At 43.1% G+C, this 22,775-nt stretch overlaps 1 protein-coding gene across 1 annotated transcript in view; it reads right to left on the bottom strand.

Annotated features, from left to right (window-relative positions):
• THOP1 (thimet oligopeptidase 1) overlaps positions 1-22,775 on the bottom strand; it is a 72,753-nt gene that overhangs the window by 26,427 nt on the left and 23,551 nt on the right. Inside the window, exons 6-7 of the mRNA XM_053702766.1 lie at positions 16,163-16,323; positions 14,544-14,679 (exon numbers count right to left, since the gene is read on the bottom strand). Of these exons, the coding sequence (XP_053558741.1) occupies positions 14,544-14,679; positions 16,163-16,323 (297 nt within the window). The remainder of the gene's footprint in view (positions 1-14,543; positions 14,680-16,162; positions 16,324-22,775) is intronic.

Raw genomic sequence — 22,775 nt, 5'->3', positions numbered from 1 at the left:
CATGCAGAGAAAGGAAAAACCATAGGGTGCAGTGGTGACTGTAGTTCAAATGAAAAAATTACCTGCCTTAAAGTGACAGGGCGGGCCGTGGACTGGATACACTACAAGAGAAATAAATTTATCAGGTAAGCATAAATTATGTTTTCTCTTGTTAAGTGTATCCAGTCCACAGATCATCCATTACTTATGGAATACCAATACCAAAGCTAAAGTACACGGATGATGGGAGGGACAAGGCAGGTACTTAAACGGAAGTTACCACTGCCTGTAAAAAACCCTTTCTCCCAAAAATAGCCTCCGAAGAAGCAAGGTATCAAATTTGTTAAATTTGAAAAGTATGAAGCGCAGACCAAGACTCCGTCTTGTAAATCTGTTCAACAGAAGCCACATTTAAAAAAGGCCCAAGTGAAAACCACAGCTCTAGTAGAATGAGCTGTAATCCCTTCAGGAGGCTGCTGTCCAGCAGTCTCATAAGCTAAATGAATTATGCTTTTTAACCAAAAAGACAGAGAGGCTGCTGAAGTCTTTTGACCTCTCCTCTGTCCAGAATAGACAACAAACAAGGTGAACGTTTGATGAAAACTGTAGTAGCTTGTAAGTAAAACTTTAAAGCACAAACCACGTCCAATATTGTGTAATAGACGTTCCTTCTTTGAGGAAGGATTAGGATACAAGCATGGAACAACTATCTCTTGAGTGATGTACTTGTTAGATACCACCTTAGGAAAAAACCCAGGTTGGTACGCAGGACTACCTTATCCGTACGAAGGACCAGATAAGGAGAATCACATTGTAACACAGATAACTTGGAGACTCTACGAGTCGAGGAATTAGCTACCCAAAAGGAACTTTCCAAGATAAAGATTGATATCTATGGAACAAAAAAGGTTCAAACGGAACTTCTTGAAGAACCTTAAGAATCAGGTTTAAGCTCCATGGCGGAGCAACAGTTTTAAACACAGGCTTGGATCTAACCAAAGCCTGACCAAATGCCTGAACGTCTAGAATACCTGCCAGACGCTTGTGCAAAAAAATAGACAGAGTAAAAATCTGTCCCCTTTTAAGGAATTAGCTGACAACCCTTTTGTCAAAAACATCTTGGAGAAAAGATAATATCCTGGGAATCCAGACTTTACTCCATGAGTAACCCTTGGATTCATAACAGATATTTACACCATATCTATGTTCAATTTTCCTAGAGACAAGCTTTCATGTCTGTATTAAGGTATCAATGACTGACTCGGAGAAGCCATGCTTTGCTAACATCAAGCGTTCAGTCTCCAGGCAGTCCATCTCAGATTGATTCTATTTAGATGGTTGAAAGGACCCTGAGGTAGAGGGACCTGTCTCAGAAGCAGAGACCGTGATGGAAAGGATGACATGTCCACCAGATCTGCATACCAGGTCCTGCGTGGCTACGCAGGCGCTGTCAAAAACACCAAAGCCCTCTCCTGCTTGGTCTTGACCTCCGGAGGAAATCCCACTCCCCCGGAAGAAAAGTCTGACGACTTAGAAAATCCACCTCCCAGTTCTCAACACCTGGGATATGGATAGCTGATAGACAAGAGTGAGTCTCTGTCCAGTGAATTATTGTAAGACTTCTAACATCGCTAGGGAACTTCTGTTCCCCCTTGATGGCTGATGTAAGCCACAGTCGTGTATATTGTCCGACTGAGTATAATGTACCTCAGAGTTGCTAACTGAGGCCAAGTCTGAAGAGCATGGAATATCACTCCCAGTTCCAGAATATTTATTAGAAGGAGGGTCTCCTCCTAAGTCCACTATCCCTGAGCCTTCAGGGAGTTCCAGACTGCATCCCAACCTAAAAGGCTGGCATCTATTGTAACAATTGTCCCATCTGACCTGCGGAAGGTCATACCCTTGGACAGATGGACCCGACATAGTCACCAGAGAAGAGAATCTCTGGTCTCTTGGTCCAGGTTTAACAGGGGGACAAATCTGTGTAATCCCCGTTCCTCTGACTGAGCATGCATAGTTGCAGCGGTCTGAAATGTAGACGTGCAAACGGTACGTCTCTTGCCGCTACCATTAAGCCGATTTCATTCATGTACTGAGCCACCGAAGGGCGCGGATGGGATGAAAAAAAAAAAAACACGGCAGAAATTTAGAAACTTTGACAACCTGGACTCCGTCAGGTAAATTTTCATTTCTACAGAATCTATCAGAGTCCCAAGGAGGGAAACCCTTGAGATTGGGGATAGAGAACTCTTTCCTTGTTCACTTTCCACCCATGTGATCTCAGAAATGCCAGTACTACGTCCGTATGAGACTGGGCAATTTGGATGTTTGACGCCTGTATCAGGATGTCGTCTAAATAAGGGGCCACTTCTATGCCCCGCGGTCTAAGGACCGCCAAAGCGACCCCAGAACCTCCATAAAGATTCTTGGGGCTGTAGATATCCCAAAGGAAAGAGCTACAAACTGGTAATGCCTGTCTAGAAAGGCAAACCTGAAAAACGATGGTGATCTTTATGCATCACAATGTGAGGATAAGCATCCTTCAAATCCATTGTAGTCCTCTATTGACTCTCCTGGATCATAGTTAAGATGGTACGAATAGTTTCCATCTTAAATGACGGAATTCTGAGGAATTTGTTTAAGATCTTTAGATCCAAAATAGGTCTGAAGGTTCCCTCTCCTTGGGAACCACAAACAGATTTGAGTAAAAACTCTGTCCCTGTTCCTCTCTTGGAACTGGATGGATCTCGTACACAATGTAAGAATGCCTCCTTCTTTATCTGGTTTGCAGATAATTGTGAAAGGCGAAATCTCCCCTTTTTTTGGGGGGGAATCTTTGAAATCCAGAAGATATCTCTGGGATATAAATTCCAATGCCTAGGGATCCTGGGCATCTCTTGCCCACGCCTGGGCAAAGAATGAAAGTCTGCCCCCTATAGGATCCGTTACCGGATAGGGGTCCGTTCCTTCATGCTGCCTTAGAGGCAGCAGCAGGCTCCTTGGCCTGCTTATCTTTGTTCCAGGTCCGATTGTCTCCAGACCGCCTTGGACTGAGCAAAAATTCCCTCTTGTTTTGCCTTAGAGGAAGAGGATGCCACACCTGCCCTGAAGTTTTTAAAAGGTACGAAAATTAGACTTTTTTTTTTTTTTTTGCCCTTGATTTAGACCTATCCTGAGGAAGGGCATGACCTTTTCCTCCAGTGATATAAGCAATAATCTCCTTCAAACCAGGCCCGAATAGGGTCTGCCCCTTGAAGGGAAGTTAAGTAGCTTATTTATTAAAGTCACGACAGCTGACCATGATATAAGCCATAGCGCTCTGCGCGCCAGTATAGTAAAAAACAGAATTCTTAGCCGTTAGTCTAGTCAAATGAACAAGGCATCAGAAAACAAAGGAATTGGCTAGCATAAGCTTGTCAAATATATTCATCCAATGGAGTCGCTTAACTGTAAAGCCTCATCAAGAGACTCAACCCAGAACGCCGCAGCAGCAGTGACAGAAGCAATGTATGCAAGGGGCTGCAGGATAAAACCCTGTTGAATAAACATTTTTTATCCATTGGATCTAAAAAGCACAACTGTCCTCGTCAGAGGTAGTGGTACGCTTAGCTAGAGTAGAAACTCTTCTCTCCACCTTAGGAACTGTCTGCCAGAAGTCCCGTGTGGTGGTAACTATTAGAAAACATTCTTCTAAAAAATAGGAGGGGAAGAGAACGGCACACCTGGTCTATCCCATTCCTTATTAAAATTTTTTTAGTAAACCTCTTTAGGTATTGGAAAAACATAATTTATGCTTACCTGATAAATTTATTTCTCTTGTAGTGTATCCAGTCCACGGATCATCCATTACTTATGGGATATTAACTCCTCCCCAACAGGAAGTGCAAGAGGATTCACCCAGCAGAGCTGCTATATAGCTCCTCCCCTAACTGCCATTACCAGTCATTCGACCGAAAACATGCAGAGAAAGGAAAACCATAGGGTGCAGTGGTGACTGTAGTTTAATGGAAAAATTACCTGCCTTAAAGTGACAGGGCGGGCCGTGGACTGGATACACTACAAGAGAAATAAATTTATCAGGTAAGCATAAATTATGTTTTCTCTTGTTAAGTGTATCCAGTCCACGGATCATCCATTACTTATGGGATACCAATACCAAAGCTAAAGTACACGGATGACGGGAGGGACAGGCAGGCTCTTTATACGGAAGGAACCACTGCCTGAAGAACCTTTCTCCCAAAAACAGCCTCCGAAGAAGCAAAAGTGTCAAATTTGTAAAATTTGGAAAAAGTATGAAGAGAAGACCAAGTTGCAGCCTTGCAAATCTGTTCAACAGAAGCCTCATTCTTAAAGGCCCAAGTGGAAGCCACAGCTCTAGTAGAATGTGCTGTAATTCTTTCAGGAGGCTGCTGTCCAGCAGTCTCATAGGCTAACCGTATTATGCTACGAAGCCAAAAGGAGAGAGAGGTAGCCGAAGCTTTTTGACCTCTCCTCTGACCAGAATAAACGACAAACAGGGAAGACGTTTGTCGAAAATCCTTAGTTGCCTGTAGATAAAATTTCAGGGCACGGACTACATCTAGATTGTGTAGCAGACGTTCCTTTTTCGAAGAAGGATTAGGACACAAAGATGGAACCACAATCTCTTGATTGATATTCCTGTTAGTGACCACCTTAGGTAGGAACCCAGGTTTAGTACGCAGAACTACCTTGTCTGAATGAAAAGTCAGATAAGGAGAATCACAATGTAAGGCAGATAACTCAGAGACTCTTCGAGCCGAGGAAATCGCCATTAAAAACAGAACTTTCCAAGATAACAACTTGATATCAATGGAATGAAGGGGTTCAAACGGAACCCCCTGTAAAACATTAAGAACTAAGTTCAAACTCCATGGTGGAGCAACAGTTTTAAACACAGGCTTTATCCTAGCTAAAGCCTGACAAAAAGCTTGAACGTCCGGAACTTCTGACAGACGTTTGTGTAAAAGAATGGACAGAGCTGAAATCTGTCCCTTTAAGGAACTAGCGGATAAACCCTTTTCTAAACCTTCTTGTAGAAAAGACAATATCCTCGGAATCCTAACCTTACTCCATGAGTAACTCTTGGATTCGCACCAATATAAGTATTTGCGCCATATCTTATGGTAAATCTTTCTGGTAACAGGCTTCCTAGCCTGTATTAAGGTATCAATAACTGACTCAGAAAAACCACGTTTTGATAAAATCAAGCGTTCAATTTCCAAGCAGTCAGCTTCAGAGAAATTAGATTTTGATGTTTGAAGGGACCCTGGATCAGAAGGTCCTGTTTCAGAGGTAGCGACCAAGGTGGACAGGATGACATGTCCACTAGATCTGCATACCAAGTCCTGCGTGGCCATGCAGGCGCTATTAGAATCACTGATGCTCTCTCCTGTTTGATTCTGGCAATCAATCGAGGAAGCATCGGGAAGGGTGGAAACACATAAGCCATCCCGAAGGTCCAAGGTGCTGTCAAAGCATCTATCAGAACCGCTCCCGGATCCCTGGATCTGGACCCGTAACGAGGAAGCTTGGCGTTCTGTCGAGACGCCATGAGATCTATCTCTGGTTTGCCCCAACGTCGAAGTATTTGGGCAAAGACCTCCGGATGAAGTTCCCACTCCCCCGGATGAAAAGTCTGACGACTTAAGAAATCCGCCTCCCAGTTCTCCACTCCCGGGATGTGGATTGCTGACAGGTGGCAAGAGTGAGACTCTGCCCAGCGAATTATCTTTGATACTTCCATCATTGCTAGGGAGCTTCTTGTCCCTCCCTGATGGTTGATGTAAGCTACAGTCGTGATGTTGTCCGACTGAAACCTGATGAACCCCCGAGTTGTTAACTGGGGCCAAGCCAGAAGGGCATTGAGAACTGCTCTCAATTCCAGAATGTTTATTGGTAGGAGACTCTCCTCCTGATTCCATTGTCCCTGAGCCTTCAGAGAATTCCAGACAGCGCCGCAACCTAGTAGGCTGGCGTCTGTTGTTACAATTGTCCAGTCCGGCCTGCTGAATGGCATCCCCCTGGACAGGTGTGGCCGAGAAAGCCACCATAGAAGAGAATTTCTGGTCTCTTGATCCAGATTCAGAGTAGGGGACAAGTCTGAGTAATCCCCAGTCCACTGACTTAGCATGCACAATTGCAGCGGTCTGAGATGTAGGCGTGCAAAGGGTACTATGTCCATTGCTGCTACCATTAAGCCGATCACCTCCATGCATTGAGCTACTGACGGGTGTTGAATGGAATGAAGGACACGGCATGCATTTTGAAGCTTTGTTAACCTGTCTTCTGTCAGGTAAATCTTCATTTCTACAGAATCTATAAGAGTCCCCAAGAAGGGAACTCTTGTGAGTGGAAAGAGAGAACTCTTCTTTTCGTTCACCTTCCATCCATGCGACCTTAGAAATGCCAGTACTAACTCTGTATGAGACTTGGCAGTTTGAAAGCTTGTATCAGAATGTCGTCTAGGTACGGAGCTACCGCAATTCCTCGCAGTCTTAGTACCGCAAGAAGAGCACCCAGAACCTTTGTGAAGATTCTCGGAGCCGTAGCCAATCCGAATGGAAGAGCTACAAACTGGTAATGCCTGCATAGAAAGGCAAACCTTAGATACCGGTAATGATCTTTGTGAATCGGTATGTGAAGGTAAGCATCCTTTAAATCCACTGTGGTCATGTACTGACCCTTTTGGATCATGGGTAAAATTGTCCGAATAGTTTCCATTTTGAACGATGGAACTCTTAGGAATTTGTTTAGGATCTTTAAATCCAAGATTGGCCTGAAAGTTCCCTCTTTTTTGGGAACCACAAACAGATTTGAGTAAAACCCTTGTCCTTGTTCCGACCGCGGAACCGGATGGATCACTCCCATTAATAAAAGATCTTGTACGCAGCGTAGAAACGCCTCTTTCTTTATTTGGTTTGTTGACAACCTTGACAGATGAAATCTCCCTCTTGGGGGAGAGAATTTGAAATCTAGAAGGTATCCCTGAGATATGATCTCTAACGCCCAGGGATCCTGGACATCTCTTGCCCAAGCCTGGGCGAAGAGAGAAAGTCTGCCCCCCACTAGATCCGTTCCCGGATCGGGGGCCCTCGATTCATGCTGTCTTAGGGGCAGCAGCAGGTTTCCTGGCCTGCTTGCCCTTGTTCCAGGACTGGTTAGGTCTCCAGCCTTGTCTGTAGCGAGCAACAGCTCCTTCCTGTTTTGGTGCAGAGGAAGTTGATGCTGCTCCTGCTTTGAAATTACGAAAGGAACGAAAATTAGACTGTCAAGCCTTAGGTTTGGCTCTGTCTTGAGGCAGGGCATGGCCTTTACCTCCTGTAATGTCAGCGATAATTTCTTTCAACCCGGGCCCGAATAAGGTCTGCCCTTTGAAAGGTATATTAAGCAATTTAGATTTAGAAGTAACGTCAGCTGACCAGGATTTTAGCCACAGTGCTCTGCGTGCCTGAATGGCGAATCCGGAATTCTTAGCCGTAAGTTTAGTTAAATGTACTAACGGCATCTGAAATAAATGAGTTAGCTAACTTAAGGGCTTTAAGCTTGTGTGTAATCTCATCTAATGGAGCTGATTCAAGTGTCTCTTCCAGAGACTCAAACCAAAATGCTGCTGCAGCCGTGACAGGCGCAATGCATGCAAGAGGTTGCAATATAAAACCTTGTTGAACAAACATTTTCTTAAGGTAACCCTCTAACTTTTTATCCATTGGATCTGAAAAGGCACAGTTATCCTCCACCGGGATAGTGGTACGCTTAGCTAAAGTAGAAACTGCTCCCTCCACCTTAGGGACCGTTTGCCATAAGTCCCGTGTGGTGGCGTCTATTGGAAACATCTTTCTAAATATCGGAGGGGGTGAGAACGGCACACCGGGTCTATCCCACTCCTTAGTAACAATTTCAGTAAGTCTCTTAAGTATAGGAAAAACGTCAGTACTCGCCGGTACCGCAAAATATTTATCCAACCTACACATTTTCTCTGGTATTGCAACTGTGTTACAATCATTCAGAGCCGCTAACACCTCCCCTAGTAATACACGGAGGTTTTCCAGCTTAAATTTAAAATTTGAAATATCTGAATCCAGTTTGTTTGGATCAGAACCGTCACCCGCAGAATGAAGCTCTCCGTCCTCATGTTCTGCAAATTGTGACGCAGTGTCTGACATGGCCCTAATATTATCAGCGCACTCTGTTCTCACCCCAGAGTGATCACGCTTACCTCTTAGTTCTGGTAATTTAGCCAAAACTTCAGTCATAACAGTAGCCATATCCTGTAATGTGATTTGTAATGGCCGCCCAAATGTACTCGGCGCTACAATATCACGCACCTCCCGAGTGGGAGATGCAGGTACTGACACGTGAGGCAAGTTAGTCGGCATAACTCTCCCCTCGTTGTTTGGTGAAATATGTTCAATTTGTACAGATTGACTTTTATTTAAAGTAGCATCAATACAGTTAGTACATAAATTTCTATTGGGCTCCACTTTGGCTTTAGCACATATAGCACAGATATCTTCCTCTGAATCAGACATGTTTAACACACTAGCAAATAAACTAGCAACTTGGAAATACTTTTCAAGTAATTTACTATAATATGAAAACGTACTGTGCCTATAAGAAGCACAGAAAAAGTTATGACAGTTGAAAAATTAATAAACTGAAAAGTTATAGCATCAAATCTTTGTAAAAAACACAATTTTAGCAAAGGATTGCTCCCATTAGCAAAGGATAACTAACCCTGATAGCAGAAAAAAAAAAAAAAAATACAGAAATTAACGTTTTTTTATCACAGTCAACTACAATCTCACAGCTCTGCTGTAAGTGATTACCTCCCTCTCCCCCTCACACATAACAGTGAGAGAGATCAGTAAACTGTCATAAATTAAATAAAACGACTGCCAAGTGGAAAAAAATAGTGCCCAAAACATTTTTTCACCCAGTACCTCAGAAAATTAAACGATTTTACATGCCAGCAAAAAACGTTTAACATTAATAAATTGAGTGTTATTAAAAAGCCTGTTGCTAGTCCCTGCAAATTAGGCTAAAGTTTTATGCATACAGCATAATTCCAGTGAAGTGCCATTCCCCAGAATACTGAAGTGTAAAATATACATACATGACAGCCTGATACCAGTTGCTGCTACTGCATTTAAGGCTGAGTTTACATTATATCGGTATGGCAGAATTTTCTCATCAATTCCATTGTCAGAAAATAATAAGCTGCTACATACCTCTTTGCAGATTAATCTGCCCGCTGTCCCCTGATCTGAAGTTTACCTCTCCTCAGATGGCCGAGAAACAGCAATATGATCTTAACTACTCCGGCTAAAATCATAGAAAAACTCAGGTAGATTCTTCTTCAAATTCTACCAGAGAAGGAATAACACACTCCGGTGCTATTATAAAATAACAAACTTTTGATTGAAGGTATGAAACTAAGTATAATCACCACAGTCCTCTCACACATCCTATCTATTTGGGTGCAAGAGAATGACTGGTAATGGCAGTTAGGGGAGGAGCTATATAGCAGCTCTGCTGGGTGAATCCTCTTGCACTTCCTGTTGGGGAGGAGTTAATATCCCATAAGTAATGGATGATCCGTGGACTGGATACACTTAACAAGAGAAAACATCAGTACACACCGGCACTGCATATTATTTATCCAGTCTACACAATTTCTCTGGCCCTGCGATTGTACACATTCATTCAGAGCAGCCAAAGCCTCCCTGAGCAACAAGTGGAGGTTCTCAAGCATAAATTTTAAATGTAGAAATATCAGAATCAGGTTAAATCATCTTCCCTGAGTCAAAAAAAAAAAAATCACCCACAGACTAAGCATATTGTGAGGTAGTATCATACATGGTTCTTAAAGCGTCTGTATGCTCTGTATCTACCCCCAGAGCTAACTGCTTTCCTTTAATTTCAGGTAGTCTGACTAATACTGCTGCCAGAATATTATTCACCACCTTTGCCATGTCTTGTAAAATAAACGCTATGGGCGCCCTTGATGTACTTGGCGCCATTTGAGCGTGAGTCCCTGAAGCGGGAGTCGAAGGGTCTGACACGTGGGGAGAGTTAGTCGGCATAACTTTCCCCTCGACAGAATCCCCTGGTAAAAGAAACGCTATGGGTGCCCTTGATGTACTTGGCGCCATTTGAGCGTGAGTCCCTAAAGCGGGAGTCAAAAGGTCTGACACGTGGGGAGAGTTAGTCAGCATAACTACCCCCACGACAGAATCCTCTGGTGATAATGTTTTTAAAGACAAAAAATGATCTTTATTGTTTAACATGAAATCAGTACATCTGGTACACATTCTAAGATGGGGTTCCACCATGGCTTTAAAACATAATGAACACAGAGCTTCCTCTATGTCAGACATGTTAGAACAGACTAATAATGAGACTAGTAAGCTTGGAACACACTTTAAATCAAGTTAACAAGCAAATATATAAAACGTTACTGTGCCTTTAAGAGAAACAAATTTTGTCAAAATTTGAAAAACAGTGAAAAAAAGGCAGTAAAACAAACGAAATTTTTACAGTACATGTAATAAGGTAACAGAGCATTGCACCCACTTGCAAATGGATGATTAACCCCTTAATGCAAAAAACAGATAAAAAAAAAAAAAAAATGACAGAGACGTTTTTAAAAACAGACACAACAAACTGCCACAGCCAACAGTGGGAAGCTTCAGTTAACTGTTTCTATGCAAAATTTAAGCCAGCCATGTGGAAAAAACTTAGGCCCCAATAAGTTTTATCATCAAACATATGTTAAAAAACGATTAAACATGCCAGCAAACGTTTTAAAACACATTTTTACAAGAGTGTGTATCTCTATTAATAAGCCTGATACCAGTCGCTATCGCTGCATTTAAGGCTTTACTTACATTACTTCGGTATCAGCAGTATTTTCTTAGTCAATTCCATTCCTAGAAAAATATTTTACTGCACATACCTTATCTGCAGGAAAACCTGCACGCCATTCCCCCTCTGAAGTACCTCACTCCTCAGAATGTGTGAGAACAGCAAATGGATCTTAGTTACGTCTGCTAAGATCATAGAAAAACGCAGGCAGATTCTTCTTCCAAATACTGCCTGAGATAAACAGCACACTCCGGTGCCATTTCAAAATAACAAACTTTTGATTGAAGAATAAACTAAGTAGAAAGCACCACAGACTCTCACGACCTCCTATCTATGTTGAGGCTTGCAAGAGAATGACTGAATATGGCAGTTAGGGGAGGAGCTATATAGCAGCTTTGCTGTGGGTGGACTCTTGCAGCTTCCTGTTGGGAAGGAGAATATATTCCATAAGTAATGGATGATCCGTGGACTGGATACACTTAACAAGAGAAAGATGGCGCCTGAACCAATATGTCGTCCAGGTATGGCGCCACTGAAATTCCCCCAGACCTGGTCACTGAAAGCCACCAGGACCTTTGAGAAAATTCTGGGAGCTGTGGGAAGGCCAAACGGAAGAGCCACAAACTGAAAATGTTTGTCTAGAAAGGTGAATCTCAGGAATTTGTGATGATGCCTGTGGATGGGAACATGAAGATATGCATCCTTCAGGTCTATGGTCATCATGAACTGACCCTCTTGGACCAAAGGAAGAATGGAACGAATGGTTTCCATTTTGAAGGACGGTACCCCGAGAAACTTGTAGAGGCACTTTAGGTCTAAAATGGGTTGAAAACTTCCCTCTTTTTTGGGCAGCACGAACAGATTTGAATAGAATCCTAGACCCTGTTCCCTTACTGGAACTATCACTCCCAGGGAGGAAAGGTCCTGAACGCAGTTCAAGAATGCCTCTTTTACCTGGTCTGCCGATAATCTTGAGAGGTGGAATCTGCCCCTGGGAGGGAGAGTTTTGAATTCAATTTTGTAACCCTGAGATACTATGTCCACAGCCCAAGGATCTGGGAAATCTCATCTCCACGCTTGACAAAACAGGGAAAGTCTGTTCCCCCCTTGATCCGAACCCGGACTGGGAGCCAACCTTTCATGCTGACTTAGACTCAGCTGAGGGTTTCTTTGATTGCTTCCCCTTATTACAAGACTGATTGAGCTTCCAAGAAGATTTGGACTGTTCCTGCTTGGAAGAGGGAGAGGAAGACTTTTGACCTTTGAAGTTACGAAAGGAACTAAAATTACTTTGACGTCCTTTGAGTCTGTTCTTCTTGTCTTGCGGTAGAAAAGACCCTTTTCCACCCGTAATATCAGAAATTATTTCTGCCAGACCAGGTCCGAACTAGGTCTTCCCCTTGTAAGGAAGCGCCAGAAGCTTGGACTTAGAGGTAACATCAGCTGACCAAGATTTAAGCAACAATGCCCTGCGGGCTAGGACAGTGAAGCCAGACATCTTGGCTCCCAGTCTAATAACTTGCATGTTAGCATCAGAAATAAAGGAATTGGCTAATTTGAGAGCCTTAATCCTATCTTGTATCTCCTCCAACAGAGACTCTACTAAAATTGATTCAGACAAGGCGTTGCACCAATAAGATGTTGCACTTGCTACTGTGGCAATACAAACTGCAGGCTGCCATTGAAGACCTTGATGAACATACATCTTCTTCAAATAAGCTTCCAGATTTTTGTCCATGGGATCCTTAAAGGAGCAGCAATCCTCTATAGGGATCGTAGTTCTCTTAGCCAGAGTAGAAATAGGCCCTTCTACTTTAGGCACCGTGCGCCAAGGATCTTTAATAGGGTCAACAACAGGAAACATCTTCTTAAATACGGAAGACAGAGAGAAAGGAATCCCTGGCTTCTCCCATTGCTGTGAAAAAAACTCCGTCACACGGTCTAGGACACGAAAAACTTCAACAGAGGAAGGAACATCATAGTATTTATTAAGTTTACTAGACTTCTTAGGGTTGACAACGACAGAAGTATCGGAGTCGTCCAAAGTAGCCAATACCTCCTTTAACAGTACACGAAATTGTTCAAGCTTAAATCTAAAGTTTACTTCTTCAGTATCAGATGAAGGAATAATACTGTCCAAATTCGAGATTTCACCCTCAGAGGCTACCGGCGTATCCTCCTCATCAGACTTATGAAGGAGGGCAACCTGCGTAGCAGTAGGTGGAACAGAAACCTTACTATCTGAATGTCTAACTTTCCTCTTGTGTTTTCCCAGCAAAGGAAAAGCAGATAATGTCACAGATACAGCAGAAGATACCTGTGCAGCAAAATCTGCAGGCAAATAAACTCCTCTAGTGGGCTGAGAGGAACTGCAGGGCACTGTATGTGACGCCATAGAGGCTTGGGACGTTTGAGGAGAAAGCTGTGGCTCAGAGGGCAGAGAGAGACATTAGGCTCAGAGGGCAACAATTTATCTTTAAATTGAAGTGTTCTAGCTAAGCATGCAACACAGAATTGCACAGGCAAAACAATTTGTGCCTCTAGGCATAACAAGCATGTGTCAAAACAACAGAGCCTTGGTCCATGTCCATAATACTAAATAATAAAATCCCAAAATTGTAGAATTTTTTTTAAATACACTGTCACTTTAAGAATTTTTAATACCACAATTTGTCTGCCAGAGGTCTCTAAAAACAATCGTATAGTAGATCAAAACTGAAGAGACAAATTCAATGACGCTGCTCCACTCCATGAATATCCGACAGCAGAGAGAAGTCTAGTAAAAGGTGCAGCTGGTTTCAAACTCAAGCAGTCTGTCAGTTAGCCTGTTCTAGCTAAGCAAGCAAAGAAAAACTGCTGCCAAATTTTAAGTTTATACATAAATCCCTGTATAAAACATAAGCCCCACACATACTAAAAGTATTTCAACAAAATTAGCCCAAAGAGGAAAAACGTCCCAATGAAGGGAAGATTAACCCCTCAACATACATAATGTACCTGCCCACTGCCAAAGAAAATCCTGTATAAAAGGATTTTAAAAATATCCCCATCTACTGCATATGACATATTCTTCTGAAGTGCAAGTCTCTAAGACCTAGAAGACAAAAGCACTTACCTGCAGTCTAGCTGTCCGGCAGGAAGACAGCTCACAAGGCGTGAAATGACACATACTCCTTACAGAGACTTGTAGAAAAAGAAAGAACAGAGTAACCAACTCTGGGTTTCTGTACCATGGGCAGCAATGTGTTAGGAAACAAAGAAAGGACTACCTCACAACTTCCTAACTGCTTAAAAGCCACCACTACTCTACTAAAGAGATTGACGTGGACTCAGCTAAACCCAAATCCTTGCTTGCAGGGAAAAGTACCCGAAAAAGGAATTAATTTCTTCAGACACCAAACTTCACCTCCTCCATTGACAGAGGCAAAGAGAATCACTGGGGATTATGGGTAGGGGATTGACACTTAGCAGCTTTGCTGGGGTGCTCTTTGCCTCCTCCTGCTGGCCACAAGTCATATTCCCACTAGTAATTGAGTGACGTTGTGGACTCTCCATATCTTAGGAAAGACATTAGATAATAAAAGTAAATTAGAAAGTTGTTTGTAATCACATGTTCCATCTGAATCATAAAAGAAACATTTTGGGTTTCATATCCCTTTAAGTTAGGGAACAACGCCTACCTAAGAAAGATGCCACTATTTTACAGTTCTTCGCCATGTTCATCTCCAAAATGAAATCTGCATGAGTTTCAAACCCAAGCAAGCTGCTCTTCTGCTCCCTTAGGTTCACCAGCTCTTTCAAGATCTTAGAGTTTTCCTACAATCAGATATTAGAGGAACAGTTGATTATTATCAGCAAATCACACACTGATGTACAACGTGTTACACATGTTAAAATAGAAAAGCAGCATAAGGGTAATTAACTGCAGAAGCAGGGCTTGTGGTGTGATTGGCCTGAAGAACACCTTTAAAAAGGACATGCTCTAATTCCTTAGAAATTCCTGTAGTTTTGCTCTACTCAGTGTGTGAGCAGATAAAGTATCATTGTCTAGATGGACAAGGTTCATAGTAAACGTTTCTGCCAGAATCGTCAATTGCAGGAAACATTCACTGCCTCTGTTTATGATTGCACACAAATCTGCTTGTGCAACATGGTCAATTTACTCTCTACCAACAAACGGTGTGAGAGCAGGGTTTGCCGATTACGCTAGTCAGATCCGTCTGGCATGACTAATTCATCACTTATGAGATGTCAAAGGATTTAGCTAGCAGCTGTTTAGACCACTACTTCATAAATATCGGTTGTAGGCTCACATGGGCAAGTCTACAACTGATAGGGGCATTCGCCCTTTGATAATTCTGCATTTAACCCCTGTAAAGGGATTTAAATCATACTTAAAGTCCCACTTGGGAAATGCAGAGTACTGCTGATCACAAGAAGAAAACAGGCAGGGAGCCAATTGGCAGTCGCAAGAACTTGTTAATCAAATGTGTTCAGCTCTGAAGTTGCTATGTTAACGACTCCTGAGAGAGGACATTACCTATGTGATATGGTTCCACAGCAACTAGTGCAGAAATGACATGTTCTGATGAATTACATCATGTATTTTTTCATTTTCCATTACAATGTCTCCTTAAAGGGACTTTAAATATAGGAATTAATGTTACATAAGTTTGCACTATGTGAAAAAAGAATGGTAATTTAGAGATTTAACCTAAAGTTGACAGACCTTACCTGCATTGCGGTCCTCTTCTGCTCTGCTGTTTTTCGTGTTTTTTAATCCGTGTCATGAGCTTGCTGTCTAATCACAGTGCGCCCGATTGCGCCAATCAACTAAATATAGCAGGCTCCTGTGCTGGGTAAAGCCAACAGCACAATCGGACGCACATTGAGTAGACAGCAAGTCCGTGACGTAGCTTATGAAAGAAACAGAGAAGACGAGGACGGTAATGCAGGTAAAGTAAGTACATTTTTGGGGGAGAAATCTTTCATTTCCTTTTATGGTATGTAATATTAATACTTTATGTTTACTATTCCTTTAATTTTTGTCTGTGTAAAAATAGGACAGTGCATAGTACCCTTCAGCATCCCCATAGAACTATCGCTGCTTGCTGTTAACATCTATTTTTTACATATACAATGGGAAACAAATCTTACATTACTAATTTCTATTGATGCAATCACTTTATGTGCATGTCTGATCCACATTGTTATTTAATGTATTTATACAATGCAAAAATTATGAAATAAACAAGGAGAGTGTGTGTTGTTGACATGAAAGATTTGCTGTCAAACCAACCTCCATGGAGCGAGAGTTGAATGCGACCTCCACCTTCCGTCTTGTCTCAGGAACAAAGCACTTTTTCATTAAAGGGAAATAATGAGGATATTTTAGGGTAATCTTTAGTTTCCCATTGTCTGCTTTCTCCAGCGAGTTCAAAAAATCATCAGGGAGCCCTCCTGAAAAAAAAAAAAAAAAAAAAAAAAAAAAAAAACAGATTACACAGACTGAAGAAAAACTACAGGATCCAGAACAAGAGAGCAAACAGCATGAATCCTCAATGGAGGGAAATTACTAAAAGGACCTTAAAAGGGAAAGTGAGATTGCTATATAAAATGTTTAGTTATGCATAATTCTCAGAACTTGAGATGTACCCTGCTGACTCATCAAGGCTAACTTTGCTACATATGTCTCTAATTGGCTTTATCGGATAACAGCTACAAAAAATGCATTTTATGCCAACTTTATAACAGTGACTAAAGCCAGATTGGCTCTTCCAAATATGGTAAATGGTAGCGGACTATTAAAAAAATAAATGCAGTAAATAAGATGTTAATGCTTTAAAACTGTTAAGACTTGTATGATATGTTACTCTATAGCAACACAAATGAAATCTGTTATTACACGATGATTACTGTCCATTTAAAGGGACAGTGTACTGTAACATTTTCTCCCCTTTAATGTGTGTCCAGTGATTAATTTTAATCTGCGGATGTGTATTTAGTGGTTTACAAATAGATAATTTACCTTTATTTTGTCATTTGAAATAGCTGCACTAGCCTTTTGTATCCCTGCCTATTCTGAAAATTAGACATGTGCATTAGGCATTCGTTTATATGGTAATGTGTAACGGCATTTTGCTCTTTTTCAGAGCTGGATTTATTAGTGTAAAATCCACATCTTTGTGTGTTGCACTATTAAACTAATAAATCTGGATCAGAATGCCGAATACATGTCTACTAAAAATGTCAGTACTTAAGTATTGTGTGGCAAACCTAGCCACTTCTGGACTATAACGTAAGAAAGGTTGTCTGTGACAGACCCTTCGGTCAGGACTGAAAGTGTTAACTTTATTTTCTAACCACAAGTGGCTGGCTCCAGCTACAATCTAATTAATGCTTAGCATTCTATTGTTTGATCACCCCCAGAGAGAAACGCCTAAGTGATAAGGAGAGTCAAGAGTGTCCTGTGGTTGAAGTGTTTAAGTAATATAATCCTATTGTATCATGTCAAGGGCGCTTCTCCCTTTTATCTAATGTACAACATTCTTTCAACCCCCATCTGGGGGGGGGGGTCAAAAACCTGTATAAATCTGTATGCTGCCTTCAAATAAAGGATTATTCTGTTTTAAACCTGAAAACTGGCTGGGTTGTGAATTGCTGATTCCCTATGCAGGACATTGTTCCCTGGTGTTAACCCTTGGTATCCGGTTGGTACCGTTACAATTGGTGGCAAGCGACGGAATGAACCTTATCGCCCAGAAGAGCAACTACACAAGCCAGTAACCTCAGGAAGAGGGGGATTACTACAATACTGACTAAGATGGAAGGAGTACCAGGGACCGAAGTGAATGGAGATGGATTATTCTAAGCTAAAGAGACAAACGTAAAAGGAACTGCTAGAAGCCAGGGGAAAGATAGGCAGCAGCAAACCCAAGGCTATATTAATTGCTGAGCTGATGGAGGGAGACAGAGCTCGCAGCGCTACGCCTCCAGCAGCCATGGAGGAGACCCTATACCAGAGGGAAATGAGGACCAGGCTGGAATTTTTACCCCAACCTGTACCACGGGATATGCTATCCGTGGTAATGGCAGATGTGCAGGAGTACGTGATGGCACACAGTCCGCGGAATGCATCCTCCCGAGCAGAATCCATTTTGGACGCACTCAGCAACCCAGTAAGACCCAAAATCCCATACCATGCATTTAAAATGTTTTGTGAGGAGAAGGATGAGATTGATGGGTATTTACAGGATTTTGAGAGACTGTGCGAGTTACATGATTTGGAGCAGTCCGTATGGGTGCCGGTGCTAGCAGGCAAGCTAGCCGGTAGGGCAGCGGAAGCGTATCGCGCTGTACCCAGGGAGGACAGCAAGGATTACGCTAAAGTGAAGAGAGCGATCTTGGAAAGATATGCCATTACCTCAGAGGCATACCGGCGCAAGTTTAGAGGCCTGCGCAAGCCAGAAAGAGATTCCCATGCAGAGTGGGCCCACAAGCTGGATCAAGCATCTCAGGGGTGGATACAGGCCAGCCAAGCTACCACCATGGAAGAATTGCGACAACTGATGCTGTTGGAGCAATTCTTTAACGGCTTGTCCCCAGAAGCCCAAGAATGGGTGAGAGATCGAAAACCCCTCACCTTAACCGAAGCAGCCAGATTAGCAGACCAGCATTTTGATGCCAGGAGGCACCATGGACTACAGCCTAACAACGGACGGGCTAATATACAATGCCACACCTGCAAGCAGTGGGGACATATGGCACGTGAGTGCACCCAAAATCGGAGCAGACAAGCTTGGAACCAGGTCAGACAGAACCTGGCCCCAAGGGCGGCTGCTCACCATTACCAAACGGAGCCAGCCGCTCATGAGGTGTTGAGCACCCAAGCCGAGGAACCCCTGGGAATTCTGCATGAGGTGATGTCGGTCCAGGGACTTCGGGATTCGGGAGCTACTTTAACCCTGATAGCTCCCCATTAGGTGCCGGATACAGCACCCACTGGCGGATCCGTGGCAGTACGAGGGGCAGGGGGAGCAGTATACCGATTGCCCACTGCTAGAGTGGAGTACAGACCCCCAGTCACCCCAGCAGCTGCCAGTTACCAACCCCCGGCGCACCGCTATACCACACGGCCTCCGGCCACGAACTACCCTCAGAGAGCCCGGTTCAATTCGCGGGGCTACTCACAACCTATTCGGTGCTTTGGATGTAAGCAACTAGGGCACAAAAGACCAGAGTGTCCCCTAAATGCAGCGAATCAAGCACAGTCCTGGAGAAGACCCGCTGGCGGAATCCCACATAATCCTCAGCCTGTGGCCCGCTACGTAGAGGCGCCAGAATGCTGGGGCAGCCTACATGAAGCAGACCCCGTGCAAGCTGCCCACCGGAATAACCGGCAACGGGTTAAAGTGAATGGGAAGGAGGTCAGTTGTCTACGGGATACTGGTGCTACCATGACCTTGCTTCAAGAGAACTTGGTGCCTGAGAAACAGCACACTGGAGACACTGTGGCTGTGAGGGTAGCAGGGGGCACTGTGTTCCGCCTACCTGTTGCCAGGGTACATTTGGATTGGGGAGTGGGCGCTAGACTTGTGAATGTGGGGGTCAAGAAGGACTTACCTGCTGATGTTCTCCTTGGAAATGACTTGGCCCCCCTTGTTTCTGCCTATGCTCCCATGGATCCCGCTAATGTTAACCCTGTGACTACCCAAGCCCAGTCCCTCCGGGAAGAGACGCTTCCATGTTTGGGGTGGGGGCAGTACTGAGCCAAGTTGGAGCAGATGGCGGAGAACACCCCGTAGCTTACTTGAGCCGAAAGTTGTTGCCCCGGACATCCCCAAGCCGATCCGTTGGGATCAGACTGTGTATGCCGGCTTGGTTCTGGGGGAGCATTGTGGCAAACCTAGCCACTTCTGGACTATAACGTAAGAAAGGTTGTCTGTGACAGACCCTTCGGTCAGGACTGAAAGTGTTAACTTTATTTTCTAACCACAAGTGGCTGGCTCCAGCTACAATCTAATTAATGCTTAGCATTCTATTGTTTGATCACCCCCAGAGAGAAACGCCTAAGTGATAAGGAGAGTCAAGAGTGTCCTGTGGTTGAAGTGTTTAAGTAATATAATCCTATTGTATCATGTCAAGGGCGCTTCTCCCTTTTATCTAATGTACAACATTCTTTCAACCCCCATCTGGGGGGGGGGGGGTCAAAAACCTGTATAAATCTGTATGCTGCCTTCAAATAAAGGATTATTCTGTTTTAAACCTGAAAACTGGCTGGGTTGTGAATTGCTGATTCCCTATGCAGGACATTGTTCCCTGGTGTTAACCCTTGGTATCCGGTTGGTACCGTTACATATTGGTTCTAGAAAATCTATGGAAACATGAAGCTGTCAAAGAAAGAACACTCCCAGTGGGGACTAATCACCCAATAAAGGAAGCGCAAATTAATGCAGGTTTGGATAAATCTTCTACAACCAACAATCCCAAATCACCTTAATGGATAACTATCCAATCAAGTGAACGCTAGATAGGAAGTAATAAATATAAATTTAAAGACACAAGTGATATATACAAATACAGTATTAAAATAAGACACTGGTGGGGGAGATGCTTCAGGGCAGCGGCCATGATGGACACTTCTTTCAGAGGCTGAGTAGAGGACCTGATAAATCTGCTGCTTATCGGTCACAAAATTTGCCATCCATAATCAACTACAACTTTATTGGATCTTACTCTTCATGCTGATTCGTTTGATACCATTAGTTAGCTTATCTCAGCCCTAAAGAACTGGAACGGTACGGTCAGCAGTGGCGGCCCTGTAACAGACCGGACCTTACCTAACCCCCCCCCCCCCCCGGGTAATCTGAGTACAACTGCTTGCATGCTGTACAATCTCTGTTATTACTATTAAGCATTTTATTTGATTGGTAACTGAGCTCGAAAATAACATTTCCCAAATGGAGGCCCTAGACAGGTGGGAAAGCAAAATGGTGCAGCTCATACAGAACCACTACCGGAGCTTGGAAGAAGAACTATACAAACTTTTCTTCAGATCAGTAATCACGGCAGCTCCACCAAGTGAAGGTAATTGCGACTACACAACTTACAGGTCTGACCTGGCTAGCACAAAGTCTATTAACCTCTATAACCAAATAGAGAGTCGCTGCCACACACGCATGGAGCCTTTACCTACTTGGGTGTACCGCCAAAGGGGCTGTGCAGATGCAGCGGACCAGATGGGTAGCCCAGAGAAGTTAAAAATTGAGATCTTAGTCACTCCAGTAGAAGCAAAGGATCCCTCATGCGATACCCAGAGTGGTAGTGCACAGGAATCAGAGAGAGGCCCTTGCAGCAGCAGTGACCCCGGAGCCTCTTGTTCAGCGTGGTGGGACCTGCATTTCTTATACACTCTGGTCTGAGGTAGATGATAGAGACCTGAAGAGTGGTAAGATGTATCTTCCCCACAGTAGTGGGGACTTGGTGACAGACGGATGCTCTTGGAGGCATAGATTCCCTCGTTATACAGAGTTCAAGATGGTGACCGGACATTTACACTACCGTGTGCTCCTCGAACATGCAAACCTAATTCTACCCCAAAGACTTTTATTGCAGCTGTTAGCTGGCTTCCTTGGCAGAGCAGGAGTGGGCTAAATACACAGTTCTTTTTGAAACAAGCCTGCAGCTGACTATCCCACAACTGGAAGCAAAGGTTTTTTATTGGGGTTTTTTTTCCTTTTATTTTTTTCTTCCCCCTGTACATATAAGCGTCTGCTATCAGCTACCTGCTATTTACTGGGGGCCAGTTAGCAAGTAATTATTTTACAGAACTCTTTGTCTAAACTGAGTGTACTATTTGATAATCAAAAAAGAGAGGGGTTTAAGATGCTTTAATGTGCAATGTCCCTATACTCTACCATTACCGATAATGAAGGGGTTAAGGCTATACGTTATTTTTTAAATGAATACACCACATTCTCCGTACCTTTTTCAAACTTTTGTGATACATGTAACACTATTCTTGTTAACTCACAATTATTATTTTGAGTTTGAAGGGGACTATTTTCTGCAAAGACGTGGGACGGCAATGGGGGCTAAATTTGCCCCATCCTACGCGAACCTATACCTAGGGTGGTGGGAACTGTCCCATGTCTATGCACAACATAACCCCTTCATAGAAGACGTTATCGTCTATCAACATTTTATAGACCATTTGCTTCTAATATGGAAGGGGGGATTAGAGAGAATCCAACAATTTGTGGATTGGATTAATGTGAAGAAACTAAATCTGACTTTTACCTTTGAGACCAATGCTCATGTGATACACTATTTGGATATCACAATGAAAGGTCTCGCTGATGGTAAAATTGAAACTACAAGCTATAGAAAGCCGATTTCTGGTAACACCTTTCTTCGTGGAAATAGCTGCCATCCAACCCATGTACCCTATGCGATTGCTAAAGGGCAACTCATCTGACTTAAAAGAAACTGTTCGGATGAGCGCTCCTTTAAGGATCAATCAGCGACATTAATAGGTCGTTTAAAACAAAATGGATATAAAAATTCTGACGTCAGAAAAGCCCTAAAAGAAGTAGAAGGGATGGATAGGAAAACTCTCCTTACTAAAGAGGGAAAGAAAAAAAGAGGTAGTTCCTTACAAAGGTGTCACCTTTGTGACTAACTACAGCTCCCAATATAAACAAATATGTGGAATTGTCCGCAAACATTTTGGCTTACTACGAGCAGATGATAAACTGGTAAATACAGTTGAGAGCGGCCTTAGATGCTCGTATAGAAGGGCCAGCACAATAGGGAATATGGTGTCTCCTTCCCAACTAAAATGTGACCAAAAAGTAATGAACTCATGGTTAACTCACAAAAGCATGTTTAAATGTGGCCACAGGAAGTGCAAA

The sequence above is a fragment of the Bombina bombina genome, chromosome 2 (genome assembly GCF_027579735.1).
Source record: "Bombina bombina isolate aBomBom1 chromosome 2, aBomBom1.pri, whole genome shotgun sequence".
NCBI classification, from domain to species: domain Eukaryota; kingdom Metazoa; phylum Chordata; class Amphibia; order Anura; family Bombinatoridae; genus Bombina; species Bombina bombina.
This window is presented reverse-complemented; position numbering and strand designations above follow the sequence as displayed.